Source organism: Marmota monax, unplaced genomic scaffold, assembly GCF_021218885.2.
Source record: "Marmota monax isolate L192 unplaced genomic scaffold, Marmota_monax_Labrador192_F-V1.1 WCK01_AAM20220418_F8-fsc00337, whole genome shotgun sequence".
Classification (NCBI taxonomy): Eukaryota; Metazoa; Chordata; class Mammalia; order Rodentia; family Sciuridae; genus Marmota; species Marmota monax.
The window spans coordinates 183,741-202,039 of NW_026691996.1; the positions used below are offsets into that span (position 1 = coordinate 183,741).

At 35.3% G+C, this 18,299-nt stretch overlaps 1 protein-coding gene across 1 annotated transcript in view; it reads left to right on the forward strand.

The window, feature by feature from the left end:
- The window catches only part of Hmmr (hyaluronan mediated motility receptor), a 29,295-nt gene extending 18,269 nt beyond the window's left edge, over nt 1–11,026 (forward strand). Inside the window, exons 12-18 of the mRNA XM_046451186.2 lie at nt 652–768; nt 4,169–4,315; nt 4,576–4,728; nt 4,830–4,929; nt 6,055–6,231; nt 9,174–9,336; nt 9,915–11,026. Of these exons, the coding sequence (XP_046307142.1) occupies nt 652–768; nt 4,169–4,315; nt 4,576–4,728; nt 4,830–4,929; nt 6,055–6,231; nt 9,174–9,336; nt 9,915–9,934 (877 nt within the window). The 3' untranslated portion in view covers nt 9,935–11,026. The remainder of the gene's footprint in view (nt 1–651; nt 769–4,168; nt 4,316–4,575; nt 4,729–4,829; nt 4,930–6,054; nt 6,232–9,173; nt 9,337–9,914) is intronic.
- The last annotated feature ends 7,273 nt before the right edge of the window (nt 11,027–18,299 follow it).

The window sequence follows — 18,299 nt, forward strand, 5'->3', positions numbered from 1 at the left end:
TTTAAAAGGTTTCTCGTAAGCTCAGATAACTATGTAAAAACTTTTTCACCATTTTGATAATCTATCATGAATATTTCAAAAAATTCTGTGATTTATAATATATAAAGATGACTTAATTTATTTTGTCAATATAAAATAATCCATTTAAGTGTTGAATTTTTTATAACAATTATGTGGATTAATCATATAATCAGAATAATCCACAGAATCTTATAACTTTTTTTCCAAAAGAACTTTTAAAAAGAAGTGTTTAACTATATTTAGCATTAGTGTCTAAGTGCAGAGAATGAAACTTGAGTAAATCTGGGTACTTTTTAACTTGTAATTTTGGGCTTTTGTTGTTAAGATTCTGCATTAGGGCTTTTACTTACCTCCTGTCCCCCAAATTTTAAACACCCACTTAAATGCATATGATATGAAAAAAGGAATTTAGTAATGCATAAATTTGGATGAAAAAGAGTAAAATAAGAGCAGAAGAAATAAGATGAAGCCGGTACTCTTAGTACAGTAAATAAAAATATGAGAATTAGGCCATAAACTCTAAACTAATGCAGGTCCTGATAGGAGTTGTATGATTCACATTTCCTATGTATTCTCTTTCTTAATGATCTGTTGTTAGCGTTTTATCTTCTAAATTTTTCTTTTTCTTAGGAAGGAAGCTGAAATGGAGAAAAATGATGCTGCTCACATGCAGGCCACCCTAATTTTGCAGGAAAGGTATAATAGTACAGTGCAAAACCTTGGAGATGTTACTGCTCAATTTGAAAGGTATTTTTCTTAGGAGCCTTTACTCTCAAATATAATGTGAGCAGGGAGAAGTGTTTATCTACAGAAATCTGTGAACAAAGTAATCACACAAAGGATGGCTGGTACTACTTTAAATTATTTTTGTTGTTGGTTTGTTTTGTGGTCCTTGGGATTCAACTCAACAGTGCTCTATCACTGAGCTATATCCCCAGCCCTTTTTGTTATCTTGAGACAGTTTCACTAACTTGCTGGTCTGGGAACTTGTAATCCTCTTGTCTCAGTTTCCCAGTCTCCCAAGTTACTGTAATTATAGGCATGCTCTATGACACTTGGTTATTACTTTCCATACCATAAAGACTTGCCATAAATTGGTCACTATATTTATTCAGAAATGTTCAACTCCCACTATCTAGTTTTAATTTCATGCATTCTTGAACTTTTGACACTTCTATTTTCTTCCCTGATATTGTTTGCTTAAATTCAAAAACTTTTATGTCCTCATCAAACTTAAAAAACACCCACATGGCTATAAAGTCATACTGTCTTCTTACCTACTAGATTATTTCTATCTTTTAACCTTCAGTGACATCACTATATATTTGATCCTTGTTTCTCAAAATTTTCAACCTTTCTACTGGAATTTTCCCCATCAATATGAATTAATGTTAATGTGCAGTCATCTTTAAAATGCATGATTTAAAAAAAAAAATCTCCTTGACTCTTCCTTGCTTCTTGTACATGTCCAATACAAATCATTTCTAACATGTCTTAACCTAAAATTATATTCCTATTCCCAGTCCATCTTCTTAATAGAAGCTTATCTGTCTGCGTATTATATCTACTTCTTTACCTCTTGCTATTTTTCCTTTAAATAAAAGAAGTTTAATTGCAAAATATAACAGTGTATTAATATTTTTGTTTATCATAGTTTAGACCATTTGGGGAGGAGGTTTCTGCCACTTTAATATATATATTAGACACAAAAGAATATACATGAATAATAAAGCATAAAGTATAAAATCAATACATGTGAACCCATGAAAGACAACCATTAAGTATAATGATATTCAACAACTTGGTTGTATGAGTTTCATCTCTATGCCATTTCTGAACAGGTAACACTGTCTCAAAGCCTCCATTTAGTATTTTCTCACCTTTTTCCCCATGCATTATAGTTTTATAACATGTATACCCATACAAATATCACTTATCTAATTATACTCTTAGCATCAACAGAAATTGTCATCATACCATATGCCATTTCCTATGACTTGACTTGCTTTTTCACTCTGCCTTATGTATTTCTAGAACAGAATTATATTGTTTCATGAGAATATAGTTTGTTCATGGTCATGCTGTGAATATCTAAGTATGAACATACCACAATTTTTTTGTGCATTCTTACTTTGCACATTTGGGTTGTTTCCTTTTTTAAATTTATTTATTTATGTTTTGGTTATTATTGGTGATATATTTAATGAAAATTATCTTAGCGTCTCCTAGTATACAAGTATAGAATCCTTGTGTGTAAATGATAATTTTTAAAATTTAATACCAATCATTTTCTAAAGTGAGGGTAAGAATATACCCAGTGTTCTACTTTCTCACCAAAGCTGCTGTACTTTTAAAATTTTGCCACTATGCTAATGTAAAATGACTTTGTATTGTAGATAATTCATCAGCACTATGAGTTGTAAATATTTTCTTCCACAGTGTAGCCTGTCTGCATTTTCTTCATGGTTTCTTATGATGGGTGGAAATTCTTGATTTTAAATTTGGAAATTTTAATTATTCTTTTAAATTTATAAATTTTATAAGAACTTCTTTCTATCCCAGCAACATGAAGATATTTACCTATTTTTCTTCTTAAAGTTTCAAGTTTTACTTTCATTTTTTTGCCTACAACTGATTACTGTGTGTACAATGTTACGAAGATTAAATTTCTTTTTGTTTGTCCCTATGGAGAAATAGTTGCCTACTACCTATTCATTGAATACTACTTCCTTCCTAGTGATGTATTCCTTTATATGAAACATTCTGGTAAACATGTAGATAAATAATATATATTTTTATATATTTCACTAAAAACTTTTATATATCAGAACATATATGTAAATAACACAATCACAGTGTCCTCTAAAGGAATTTTTCTTCTCAGTGGTTTAAAAAATAGTGCTTTAGAGCAACATGGGAGACTAAGACAGTAGGAGGACAAGTTTGAGGCCAGCCTGGTGACTTAATGAGACACTGGGGGGCGGGGGGGGGGGGGACTGGCTTAAAAATAGTGCTTCAGGGGAGGGACTATAGCTTAGTGGCAGAGCACTTGCCTAGCTGGTGTGAGACACTGGGTTCAATCCTAAGCACCACATAAAAGTAAACAAATAAAATAAAGGCATTCTGTCTATGTACAACTATAAAAAAAACTTTTTAAAAAAATAGTGCTTCAGGAAGTCTTAATTCATTCTATATTATTAGTATGCTAATGACATGAAAATTTCTTTCTTCAAACACACTTATCTTTTCAGCTCCATATCATACATCTCTGTGTACTTGATATATTGAAGTAGATATTTTATTATTGCCTGATAATAACCTGCATCAAATAATTATTGGTCTTCTTTCTCTTTCTGCCTCTATTCTCTCATTGTTTTATCGTGTTTTTTTTTAATTGCAAGCAATAACATCTTCATCTTCCAGCCTTTCACCCCATAAATCCTAGACTTGTTTTTCTTTCCCTTTCCACCAACATCCAATTAATCTCTTTAGTTTTTCTGTTCTGCCTACAAAAGAGATCTCCCATCTTTCCATTGTTAACACCTTAGTTTAAGCCTCCGTAATTGCTCACCTGGGATGATAAATAATTGTCTTCCTTCTGATCTCCTGGTTTTCCATCCTCCAATTTTCAGGATCCATCCTTCACATATCTCTGGAGTAATCTACATACAAATTAATGGTTCTCCCTTATTCTTTAGGTAAACCCATTGTGCCCCTGATTGGCTTCATGCCTCTGGCTTCTGTTTCTGCCTCTCTTATTCATTAGATTCCATTCTGACCCCTTAGTGGACTTTGTTCTACCTCACTTTCATATCAGCTTTATCCTCTGAAATACTTTCCTCTAACTGCCTAGCTAATGCCTCCTTACATCATGTCTCAGCTTAATTCTAAATTTCTTAGAAAGGCCTTTTCTGAATCACCAACCAAAATGTAGATTCCCCTATTTTACCAACTTAAAGTGCTTTGTATATTCCCTTCATAACACTTACCTTAGAAGCCTGAATTCCTACCTGGGTAAGTGCAGGAATATATTATAAAGTTTTGTTAACTTTGCTGAAGAGTATGTAAAATATAAACTGATTCACTCTATTTGTCATTTTCATAGTAGTTAGAAAAATACTTTAACTTTGTTTTTCTTTTTAATAAGCTATAAAGCATTAATAATTAGTGAGCTAGAAGATCTTAGACTGGAGAACTCATCACTACAGGAAAAAGTGGCCAAGGCTGAAAAAAGAGCAGAGGATGTTCAACATCAGATACTGACAACTGAAAGCACAAATCAAGAATATGCAAGGTATGAATAAGCTGCTTGCTCACACTAATATCTTAGAACCATTAAAACTTCTTAATATTGTCAAAATCCAGCTACTAAGTGGTGCAGGGAATTGTCCCATGGCTTGCTTTTGGTCATCTTAAATTATAAATTTTTTTTTTAAATCCATAAAATTAAGATACTTGAGTTATTTGGGGTATTTTAGTTTGATTTTAAAAAGCAAGAAGTGAAAGAAAAATCAATGTCTAAAATATTTAGTGACTTTTCTCTCTAATTCAAAGGATGCTTGTAGATCTGCAGAACAAATCAGCACTGAAAGAAGTAGAAATTAAAGAAATGACAGTTTCTTCTCTTAAAAAGATAACTGATTTGCAGAACCAACTCAAACAACAAGATGAAGACTTTAAGAAGCAACTGGAAGAGGAAGAAGTAAGGTAAGTTAGAATGGGAAAGTGAGTACCATGAATGGTTATTTTTTCTAATTCGTAATTAATTTTTATAATTAATGTTTTCTTAATTTAATTTTCCCATATAGAAAAGTTGGGAAAGAAAACACAGTGGCAGAATTAACTGAGGAAGTTAATAAATGGCGTCTCCTTTATGAAGAACTGTATAAGAAAACAAAACCTTTTCAGGTTTGTCTCTTAGAATTAAACTTATATGTGTTTATTTTAAGTTCCAATTAAAAATTTATAAAATGGATTATGCATAAAATTTGTCCACCTTTATTGAAATATAATTTAAAATTTTACCAGACTTAAATTTTCATGCCCTTGTCTTTTTTATTAATTATTGATTCACCTTTATTCATTTATGTGTTTATATGTGGTGTTGAGAATCGAACCCAGTGCCTCACACGTGCTAGGCAAGTACTGTACTATTGAGCCATAACCCCAGCCCCCATAAGTTTTTAATATACTCTTTACAGGTTAAAAGTTGCTTTCTAGCCAGGCACAGTAGCGTATGCTATAATCCCTGTGGCTCAGGAGGCTGAGGCAGGAGAATCAAGAGTTCAGAGCCAGACTCAGCAACAGCGAGGCACTAAATAACTCAGTTGAGACCCTGTCTCTAACTTAAAAAGTACAAAAGTAGGGCTGGGGATGTGGCTCAGTGGACAAGTACCCCAGAGTTCAATCAGAAGGCTGTCCTGATAATAAACTTTCGATGATTAATCTATGTTACTTTGTGATATGCATTTTGTTATGATCTATCTCAAATACTATCTTTTTGGGGGGTGGGGGTACCAGGAATTGAACTTAGGGGCACTTGACCACTGAACCACATCTCCAGCCCTATTTTGTATTTTATTTAGAGACAGGGTCTCACTGAGTTGTTTAGCACCTCCCTGTTGCTGATGCTGGCTTTGAACTCATGATCCTCCTGCCTCAGCCTCCCGAGCCACTGGCTTTACAGGCAAGCAACACTGCATCCAGCTCAAATAGTATCATTTTAAGAGAAGAAATGGATAAATGCTAAGTTTGGCACTTAAATACAGTAGAAACACATTGGTTATAACTTGAGATCTATCTGTATCAGATAGATCTAGTTGGTTTTCTTGTTTCTTTTCCTCTGTCTTAATGATATTTAAAATGAAAACTAAAAAATTTAAAAGATTTATCAGAAAATCTGTTGAGATCCTTGAAAATAGGTAAGCATACTGTGGTTTGGTTTGGTTTGGGGTTTAGTTTTTTATGCTCTGTATGAAACCTGTAAAATTTAATAATTTTAAGTCTTTATTTCATTTAAAAAATCTTTTCTAGCTTCAACTGGATGCATTTGAAGCAGAGAAACAGGCTTTGTTGAGTGAACATGGTGCAACTCAGGAGCAGCTAAATAAAATAAGAGATTCATATGCGGAATTATTGGGTCATCAGAATCTGAAGCAAAAAATCAAGCATGTTGTGAAATTGAAAGATGAAAATAGCCAACTGAAATCGGTTTGTAAAATAGCATTTAGTTTTATTAATAGCATTTAGTTTTATTAATAGCATTTAGTTTTATTTAGTATTCAAGTTAAAGGCTTAATATCTTATTAATAATATTTAAGTATGATGAAAGTCTTCTATTTCAGAAAAAAAAATAACAGTTTACAGAGAAAATTCAGAGGAATTAATGGATTTATTTTAGTGTTTACGAGGTGGATATTCAGTGTTCTCAGGTTTTCCAGCTATGGTTTAATACATTTAAAATTACTGGTGTAGTTGGAAAAATGTATAAAGCTTTACACATCCATGTCTGTATGCAAAATAGCAAATTCCTTGATGTAAATACCATAAAAACAAACAATGTTCAAAAACACTTGTATACTTAATTTTTTTTTAAGTTGTAGATGAACATAATACCCTTTATTTTAATTGTTTTATTTTTATGTGGTGCCGGGGATGGAACCCAGTGCCTCACGCATGCTAGGCAAGTGCTCTACCATTGAGCCACACCCCTGGCCCAAGATGCTTAAATTTTTAATAGGCTTACTGAGATATAATTCATATCCCATATAATTCCCCCACTTAAAATACACAATTTGTGGTTTTTAGTATATTCACAGATGTGTGCAGCAGCATCACAATTATAGATCACTTTTTATCACCTCAAAATAAAATCCTGTTCTTTTTACCATTACCCTCTTATCTCCTCATTCTATCCCAGCCTCAACCTTAAGCGACTACTAATTGATTGCCTCAAATAATAGGTAGTCTTTTTGACTGTCTTCTTTCAAGCAGCATAATATTTTTAAGATTCATCCATGTTGTAGAATGTTTTGGTACTTCATTCATTTTTTATGGACTAATAATAATTCATTGTGTGAATAAACATTTATGTATTCATCAGTTAATGGCCATTTGGAGTTTTTTCTGCCTTTTGGCTATTATAATAATCGTACTGTAATCATTTCCATACAAGTTTTTTCTCCAGGGGCAGTAGCCAGTAATCCCAGCAACTGGGGAGGCTAATACAGAAGGATCCCAAGTTTGAGGATAGCCTCAGGAACTTGGCAATACCCTGTCTCAAAAAAAAGGACTGGGTATGTAGCTCAGTGGTAAAGCACGCTGGCATTCAATCCCCAATATACTCCCCCTAAAAAAAAATCCAAGTTTTTATATGGACATGTATTTTTATTTTTCTGGGTTATATGCCCAAGAGTGAAATTGGTGGGTTTTATGGTAGCTCTGTTTAATCATTTAAAGAACTGTTTTCTAAAGGGGCTATACCATTTTACTTTCTATCAGCAATATAGGGTTTCATTTTCTCCATATGCTCACCATTATTTGATATCACCTAACATTTTGATTCTAGCCATTCTAGTGTGTATAAATTAATACCTGCCTTGTAGTTTTTACTTGTCTAATAATGTTGATCTAGGGTGAATACTGCCAAACATGACAACCTTGCCTCCCAACACTGTTGTACCTCTGATGTTGCTATTCAGGGAGGTATAGTTTGGGTATGCTTAGTTACTCTGGTGTAAGTCTTGCTTTGGTAGTGCTATCTTCCTGTCTTTTACTGACACACATGACTGATAACTCTACTAGTTGCTGGTTCATGGCTATTTTCAGTAGTGTTCTAAGGCATACAAATTGCCTACAATATTAATCCAATCAGGGCCTGGGGATGTGGCTTAAGCGGTAGCGCGCTCGCCTGGCATGCGTGCGGCCCGGGGTTCGATCCTCAGCACTACATACAAACAAAGATGTTGTGACCGCCGATAACTAAAAAATAAATATTAAAAAAAAATTCTCTCTCTCTCTCTTCCTCCCCCTCTCTCACTCTCTCTTTTAAAAAAAATATATTAATCCAATCAAATTCTGGTTCATTTGTAGGAGTGATATATGAGAGTACTGTGTGGTATTTATTCTGATTCTGGAAAGGCTCATCCAAGCTGTTTTATTCCCTATTTCTGTCCTACAAAATTAGCCACTTACAATTTTTACTACCCCTAATCTTCTCCCAGTTCCTTTTCACCACAACCACCTCTGCTCTTTAGAGCACACTTAGGCTTCATCTCTGCATGTGAAATCTCTTCCAAATGAAATCACTTCCCTTGGAAAGAAATTAGGAGCTATTTTATGGTGTATTTTTCCTTCAGACAATATCTGAGCTATAATTCTAGAACTGAAATTGGGGATAGTGGGAGGTTTTTTGAATTTTACATCTGCCCTTAGAGCTGAGATCTTACAAGGAAAGTTTCTCAGCTTGCCTTTTCTGGCATGAAATTGTGCCTGAGCAAGGGTGATCAGGGTCACAGTATTTTTAACATACTGTGTCCTAGTCAAACTCTTGTACCATAGGTGAGGCTGAGCAGAAGAAGGGATTTTCCACCCTCAGCTGCATTTGCACAGGATATAACTACAGCAATAGAAGCTTTGGGCAAGATGAGAAAGTCTGATGCCTTGATCTTGCTGGCAAGAAGTCTCTGGAAGTTGGGAGGGAAGGAAGGATTATGTGGCTAGAGCAGTTGGGGTTGAAATTTCCCAGACTTTCAGGTTTCCTACAGATTTTTTTGTGGATCTTTTTGAATAAATGTTTCTTCATTTAGTATTTTGCCTTTGTAGCCATTTTTCAGAGGCCTTAATTGATTGCCTTTTTATAAATTTTTTCACTAGAAAGTAGGTTAGCAGAGCTTGTATGGTATCATGCCAGTAGTTGATTTCTGCAATTTCTTTTGAGTAGAACTTTTATTAGAAAAATAACTTTGTACTTACAGAGAAACAAAAAGACTTAAAAGTCTATCTCACTTGCATAGCTGTTCAAAGGCATTTTGTAATTCATTTTTAAAGTGTAATAGTGATTTTTGCCCAGTTTGCCTGCAACGTTGGTAATAATACATTTCTACCTACATGATCTTTAATAATTGTTTATTCTCTATACTTTTCTCATGTAGGAGGTGTCAAAACTCCGATCTCAGCTTGCTAAAAAGAAACAAAATGAGAGAAAACTTCAGGAGGAATTGAATAAAGTTCTGGGTATCAAACACTTTGATCCTTCAAAGGCCTTTCATCACGAAAGTAAAGAAAATTTTGCCCTCAAAACTCCATTAAAAGAAGGTAAGAAATGAGTACATGTATAGAACTGTCCTCTTCCTTTGGATTTGCTTTCACAGCATTTAGCAACTTACCTTTTTTTATGAACTGTGGAAATTTGTTGATATCTTTATAGATAAGAAATTCTTCCTAAGATTGATTCATATAATGCTTTTTTTCCTTCTGTCATACTCTTTCTGTATATCTAGATCCTGTCTATTCTTTAAGCCCCTTTAAAATTAGATCTTCCTTGAAGCCTTGTTTTACTTTTTTGCTTCTATATTCTCCCTGCCAAATTTTTTATTCCCTGTATAAAACATTTACATTTTAACCTAAATGTCTCTTAGGCCTTTAATAATAATTTTCTAATTTGTAGTTTTGCAGAAGCAAATTTTCTCTTTTGGCTGAATCTTTGTGTCTTTCACTATAAATCCAAGTAGGTTAAATAGTATATAAAGAACTATAAACAAAATTAAGCTGCAGAGTATAAATATTGTTCCATCTGCCTTCTAGAACATAAGTAGGCTCTTTTTAATTTATAACACTTGATGAAATTTGTTTTAATTTAAAAAAATAATAATATTTCTTAATAATCTTCCTAGGCAATTCAAACTGCTACTGAACTCCTGTGCAGTGTCAAGAATCATGCAAGTAAATGTCTGAAAAACCTGTTGAAGATTATTTTATACTTACTGCTATTATTGTTGATGTTATTATTATGTTTACAATGGGTGTCTTATAATGTTATATTTAATGTGAATTTGAGCATTTGAGCTTCCTATCCTCAGATATGTGAGGAAGTTCAACTTTTTTCAGTTAGGAGGGAGTTCAACTTTTTTTTTTTTTTTAACCAAAATTTCTGATGACATTTTCTATTGTAAAGTAATTCCTTATACTTTATTATTTAATTCTAAACATTCTAATTGGCTTTTTGGTTTTCAGTACACACCATCAAATTAGCATCTCTTTAAAAATGACCATTCAGATTATTATTCCCCTATTCTGTAACCTCAGTTTCAAGTTTCTAATTATCAGATTATTTTAGCTTGATTCTGGAGTCTTTTCTAATCTGAAAAGGATTAGAAAGGCTTAAATACATTTTGCTCATTCTTGCTTCTGCTTTGATTTACTAATAATGTCTATTCTGACCTACTCATCATCCATCCATTTGTCCAATTCAAACATGAAATAAGGACAGACTTAACTCCTAGTAACCTCATTATCGTTTATCAAAGTCACTGAGTTATTTAATAATTTACAGATTCCTAGACTCTATCTTAATTTGTAATTAGGCTTATAAACCTGCACTTTTAACAAATTCTTCGAATAATTATTAGATATGCTAAAAATCTTAGAAACTTTGCAAGTAACCTCTTTAGAGAACTTGATTTGTATATCTACTGAAACTTTGTTTAGTATTTGTGTAACATGAAATAAAATCACAGAGTAAATTTACTCAGTTATTAAATTTTCATTTTATGAAGCTACATTAATTCTTCTTTAAGATATATTTATTTTCTTTGTTCCCCTCACCACCACGATACTGGCCCTTGTTCCCAGTAATCACAAATGATACTCTTTAGAAAGTGGTAATTCTCCCTCTGCTATATCTGATTTGCACAATTGTGTGATTGTAAAACACCATTTTTGTAATGTTGATGGACTAACAATCACAGAATAGTTTTTCTTAATAAATTATTTTGTCAAACCTTAATACATGGTTGAATTTTAATCTGTGATTATTTGAAATAGGTTTAGAATAAAACAGAAATTAGAAAAATTGTCCAATAAAATCAAATGGTTTAAGACTGCTTTTAGTCAAGCTGAATTAACAGCAAAGTAAACACACAGGTGCACTGCTGGAAGTTCTGCTTACTGGAAGGGTTTCCCTTCACCACTGTCATACCCAAATGTCCCAGAAAATGGCCACAGTGTTACAGCTCTCCACTGTAGAGAGTAGTGGCTGCATATCATATCGAACCATCTTCTTCTCCTCTATCAACTGATTATAGGAAACTCCTACAAGGTCACAGGTACAGAACGGCAAAGAAAAGGCAGTAGTGGGCATATGGGCTAATTCTTCATGTAACTTGTACTTTTGTGGCCTGTTTGGGCCCTATCACCTATATACCAGTTTCATTTAATGATGGGGTGCTGCTATTTACATCCAACTTTATGGCTTGGATCAGATAACATCCAGTTCACAATTAGTAGCTCAGGTTACATGATAACTGGTGGCCTGTGGACAAGTGTTATATTTCCACTAAGGCCTAAACAGCAGGCCATGAGCTGTTTCTCAAAAGGAGTGTACTTATTTACAAAGGTCTTTGCTCCAAAAAGGATATACCCCTTGATTTACCTATAGAGATCTACTATGAGCTCCAAAGAACATCCCTATCTGCAAGTGACATTTCAAGTGTCATTAGATCTGACAGATTATGTAGCCTGAGCAGCTGAGAAGCTTGAGCAATAGTCTGGACCTATTACAGACCTTCCTCCTATTCTGTTCTGGGCCCTACTCAAAACTAGCAGTTTTTCAGGTCACTCAGTATCGACCACAGTAACACACCCAAATAAAGAATACATTTCTTCCAAAATTCAAAGAGGCCCACTAGGTGGTGTACCTCTTTTGTGGTTATGGGAAGGGGCAGATGCAACCACATTCCCTTCACCTTAGAAGTGATATCTCAACATATATCACCAGACCCCTAGAAATTTTACTGAGGTCCTTGAATTTTTGCCAGATTATATTCTGGCATGCAAATGTCTTACTCATAAGATTAAATTACTTCCGAGTCAATAAGTCCAGTCAGCCTAATATCTATGTAATGGACCAATGTAATACCTTGTGGAAGGAGAAATTAATTAATATTTCTGTGTACTAAATTATGACATAGGGTGGATAATTTTTATATACTTCTGAGTTAGGCCTTACCAGCTGAAAGCAAAATGCTTCTGCTCAGCTTTGTAAATAAAGATGAAGAAAAAGAAATTTGTCAGATCAGTAGTTAGGTACTAGAAACCAAGAACTACATTAATTTGTTCAAACAATGAAAACACTTTTGGTACTGCAACTGCAATGGGAGCCATCCCCTAGTTAAACTTAGGATTATCCAATCATTCTCCAAATTCCATCTGTCTTCTGCACTGATTAAATAGGTGAATTGAATAGGGATGTGGTAAGGATCACCACCCCTGCATCCTTTGAGAACTTATAGCATTGATCTCTTCAAGACCCTTAAGAATTTAGTACTAATGATCCTTGGTTTACAATTATTTCAAATGTACAATTTTGCCAAAGCGGCACACGTTAAATAGAAACAGCACTTCAGCTTTTGAATTTTGATCCTCCCAGGCCAGAGCTATGGGTTATAATACTCTCTTGCATGCTGAGCAGTAGTAGCCAGCCACAGCTCTCCATATTCCACATGATAAGGAGGGAAAACAACCAATACTCTAGTGTGTTTCCAGCATTTTGGCAATTGTGTTTTGTGTTTTCATACCTTATGTCTACAAAATGCCAATCGCTGTCTCCTGTACCATATACAACCATTCTGTTTTTATTACTGTACAGTCATACTCAGCATAACAATGTTTCCGTCATTGACAGAATGCATATATGTTGTTCCATCATACATCCTATAATGTCACTAGATAATCAGAAAAATTTCTGATTATCTAGTGACATTACAGGAATCATAACATAATAGCACAGAACATTATGTGTTCATGGTAAAGCTCCTGCACTGCCAGTCATGTGAAACATGTGCCAGTCATTACACATTCCTTATGTATAACATTGAATAACAGATGACTGTAAAAATACTTTAAGAGTATACCCGGGGCTGGGGATGCGGCTCAAGCGGTAGCGTGCTCGCCTGGCGTGCGTGCGGCCCGGGTTTGATCCTCAGCACCACATACAAACAAAGATGTTGTGACCGCCGAAAACTAATAAATGTTAAAAATTCTCTCTCTCTCTCTCTCTCTCTCTCTCTCTCTCTCTCTCTCTCTCTCTCTCTCTCTCTCTCTCTCTCTCTCTCAAAAAAAAAAAAAAAAAGTAAGAGTATACTCCTACTTATAAAAAACACAGTTGCAGAGCTAGGGATATAGCTCAGTTGGTAGAGTGCTTGCCTCGTATACACAAGGCCCTGGGTTCAATCCCCAGCACCACAGAAATAATAATAATAATAATACAGTTGCAACCATGTTAGGGTGGCAGAAGCTTTACATTTCTCATGTTTACCATGTCTCTGGATTGTTTCAAAAGGATACATCAAGTGATTGATCTTTACCATCTAGGTTTGTATAAGCACACTCTAATGTTTGCATAATGATGAAATTGCATAATGACACATTCCTCAGAGATATCCCCATTGTTAAGCTAATAGATTATGTGAGATATTCAACACTTTCATTATAAAGTAGGCTTTGTGTTAAATTATTTTGCCCAACGGTAAGCTATTGTGAGCCCATTAAGGTAGGTAAGTCTAAGTTATGATGTCTAGCATGTTAAGTATATTAAATGCATATTTCACTTTATGATATTTTCAATTTAGGATGAATTTATCAGGATATAATCCCATCTTAAGTTGAAGAGCATCTATAATGCTCTTGGTTTAATAGATAATAAGTCCTAGTGGCTTCTACTTAGCCTTCCCACCATAGTTGCTTACACTTCACAGGTTAGAGAATCAATATGGGGATTTTGCCATCTGTTGAGTATGTATTCTAGACCAAGAGAAATAGCCACAGGATACACTGGGAGATGGGCCTGCATAGACACTGTTCCAACACTTGGTGGGCCACATTAACATTTTGGGTCTGTTGAAATTTGTGTCAGTACAATGCCAGTATCCAGTATTCCACAAAAGTTGATTATTGTCTTTTACCTTGTATAGTAACCCTGTCAAAAGGCTGTAGGTACCTTTGGGAAAGACTGGGAGACACTTAACACTAAATTCTTAGTAATGTACTAAAATCCTTCCTTAAAGGACCCAGTCTCTGCTTCGCTCAAGGACTTCTGTAAACTAACTAAGTCTGGGAATTAATTCAGGGTCTAAGATTCTTTCATCATTATGATTCAAGTTAGGTTTTTGTTCACTTGACCTAGAACTTTTGTGCTTATACATATTAGGTAAGAAGTTAATAGACTTCCTGTCTATTTCACTCACAGGAAAACCATGATCACCAAAGCCATTGGTCTAGGCAAGCAGACTATTCTTATTACTCCTCTGGTTCTGATGTCTATTTTGAAAACTATGCCACATTAACTTCAGTGATTTTTTTCCCCCAATCACTTTGCCCCACTACCCTGGGATCTATTATTCCCCTTTCATTTAAATTTCCCATATCAGTAACTACAGTTATCACAGTGTGAGGTCTAGCCTACAAAGATTGACCAGGAAGCTCTGAAAAGAATACCTACCGGGATACTGTTACTATTTGGATCTTAAATGTCCCCCAGAGACCACTTGTTGAAGACTTGCTTACCTGCTGGTGGCGCCGAGGAGAGGTGGTAGAAATATTTGAGGCAGAGCCTAGTGAAAGAAGTTATGCCATAGGGGTAGGCCCTTGAAGGAGATATTGGGACCTAGACCCTTCCTCTTTCTTTGTTTCCTGGCCACCATGAAGTGAACATATGTTTTGCCACATGCTGCCAGCCATGGTGTTCTGCCTCATCATGGACCTAAAGCAACAGGACCAAGCAACACCAAATGAAATTTCTGAAACTGGGCCAAAATAAATGTCCTCCTTTAACATGATTTTCCAAGGTATTTTGTCAAAATGATGAAAAGCTGACAAATACTTATCTCTCACACTATTGTTGAAAAGATACTTCTTCTCAACCTCCTAGTGTGAGTGAATAGGTCTTAAGAGACAAGTCTTAACATTCCAATCTTCCTAAGACCTTCAATCCCTTCCTCTACATTAAATCAAGGCAGGACTAGCTTTCCAGTTTGCTCACTATGGGTGTCTTAGTCAGCTTTTTCACTGCTGTGACTAAAGGATCTGACCAGTACAACTGTAGGGGAGGAAAAGTTTATTTGAGGGCTCATGGTTTCAGATGTCTTAGTCCAGAGAGGGCCAGCTCCATTACTTGGGGCTCCAGGTGAGGCTGAACATCATGACGGCAGAGGGTGGCGGAGGAAAGCAGCTCACATCATGGCAATCAAGAAGCAAAGAGAGACTCCAGCTCCAGATACAAAATATGTACCCCATAGCCGTGCCCCCCCAATTAACCACTTCCTCCAGCCACACCCAACCTGCCTCTAGTTACCACTCAATCTCATCAGGGATTAATTCACTGATGAGGTTAAGACCCTCACAATCCAATCATTTCTCCTCTGAAACTTCCTGCATTGTCTCAAACATGAGCTTTTGGGGGACACCTCATTTCCAAACTATAACAGTAGGCCATTTTTTCTTCATGGTTCACCTATCCAAACTGTAAACTCCTAAATTCCCAAGCAGCAATATGACTGGATCCAACTTTATGTTTCTCCCATCATTTATTCACATCCTTAGTATCCTTCCCCACACATTTTCCCAGATTTCTTTTCATATAAATGAGAAAACTCAGGTAATTTCTTTTGGAGTATTATGCACCTTGTCATGGGTAACATTTCCTTATCTTAGGGAGCCTATGGGGCTTGAGTCTAGTTATAGGTCTATTTATCCCAAAGATGGGTGATGAGGATAAGTCCTTCAAAGAATCAGCATTGTCTACCTTGGCAACTGGCTGGGAGGTGGGAGGGGAGGCCATTATAATTTTCACAGACAATATGAGGTTAATTCCCTCAGGCAAGGTTGGAGGGTATTATAACCAAACACAGGGATGCTGCTTCCACTGGGCTTAGGGAAGCCTCTTCTACTGGCAAAGAAGACTTACCAGAATTTAGTGGTTCTTGTATTTCCAGTTTCATGGAGGTCTTTTCATGTGTTATCACAACTTAAAGGATTCCATTCTTTCCCAATCGGTGCCCTCAGTTTAATAATAGACATCCTGAAAAGTTGGGATTTCAACTTCAGCTGCAAGTCAGCCAGTGGGAAGATGAGATTCTGTGTTTAATTTTCATCAGCCTGAGCTGTGCAGTGACGCTAGATTAAGTCTCCATAAGGGCACACAAACACTTGTAGATCATGTTTGGTCACTTGAGTTAAAAACTGGAATTCCTGAACTCATCCTTTGTTTGCATCACTTTATCAAGTGATATTAGGAACAATCAGTCTACCTCATTTTACCCAACAGTTTTCTAAAACATTTGAAATAGTCACCTAGCTCCTTGCCTTTTATAAGTGGTTGATTAGGAGTACCCAATGAAAATATTTTATGTATCTCTATTGCCAAACCATGCTATGGACTGTCTTTATTACTGGAAAGAGGATTATTACATCTATATACATATTCCATCTGGAAAGAGGGCTATTAAGTTTAATGAGAGTGCCAACTTCAGAATCCCTGAAAAGCAATTCAGAAAATTTATTCTTAACATTTTGTTCCTTTTGAACCACTCTAAATACCAAAATCCATATTAGTCAGGGGTTTCTAAAGAAACAGAACCAGTGGGAAATAAAAAGAAAAGGTAATTTATTATGAAGAATTGGCTCATATGATTTTGAATACTGAGAAGACCCATAATCAGCTATTTTTAGGCTGCAGGCCCAAAAGACAGACACAATTCAGTCTAAGTTCAAGGGCTTAGGAACCAGAAGAGCAGATGGTGCAAATCTCCATCTAAGGGCAGAAAAAGTCCAATGCTGCAAGTTCAAACAGGTAGAAGGGATGAATTCTCTCCTCCTCTGCTTTTCTATTTGGGCCTTATTTAGAATCTGCTTTACTCAATCCAGCAATTCAAGTGTTAATCTCATCTGGAAACACAGACACACCCAGAAACAATGTTTAGCCATATATCTGGGCACCCCATGATCCTTTCAGGTTTACACATAAAATTAATCATTACACTGGACATGGGAAACCAGTGCATATCTGGCACAACTCACGCCCTATGTATCTACAATATCCTTTAACATAAACATCCCTTAAAATAGGGTGGGGACTCAAGGAAGTCTGGGTTCCTAAATGTGGATGGAGCTGGATATTGAGACATCTACCTTGTTACAAAGGTTACTTGAGTTCAGCTCACTGAATAGTCCTTTAAATCAAAAGTCATCCAAGTCACCAGTCAAATTTTGTTAGATTTTTAGAAGGCGGCTAGGAATATAGCTCAGGATAGAGTGCTTGCCTACAATCTTCAAGGCTCTGACCAATAGAGTAGCTTGTGCGATAGATAGTTGGGACTTCTTGCAGTGCTTTCTCTTATCGTAAACTTCTTCCTATTTCTCGTTCATTCCTCACTAACATTTCATATAATGTCATCGATGTAATAGACTAGTGTAATATCTTGTAGAAGGAAAAGGCAATCAAAATTAAGTTAATCCCCTTAGAACAGGCTGTATGATGCTATCACCAAGCATGGCAAAGCTGTTTCCATGGGCTTAGGGAAGCTTCTTTAACTGGCAAAGAAGATTCATCAGAATTTAGCAGGTCATTCTCTCCAGCTTCTTCATCGAAGGCGTTCTATTCATTTCAATCCTTACCAAAGTGTCTGTAAAATTTGTACTTAAATACATGTATATGCTTTTTAAAAAACGTGTATTAAATATATATGCATATATATACAACATATTTATGGATTGCATGGCCAGCCTAAGAAACTTAGCAAGAACCTCAGCAATTTAGAGAGAACCTGTCTCAAAGAATAAAATGGACTGGGGATGTAGCTCAGTGGTACAGCAACTCTGGGTTCAATCCCCAGTACCAAAATTAATTAATTTAATTAAATTAAAAGAAAATGAATGAATAAACTACAGACTAAGGAAAAGCAATTCCAATACAAATTTATATTCAGAAATATTTAAATAATTCTTTCAACTCAATAATTTGAAAAAAACAATTTTTAAAATGTACAGAAGACACTTCACTAAGG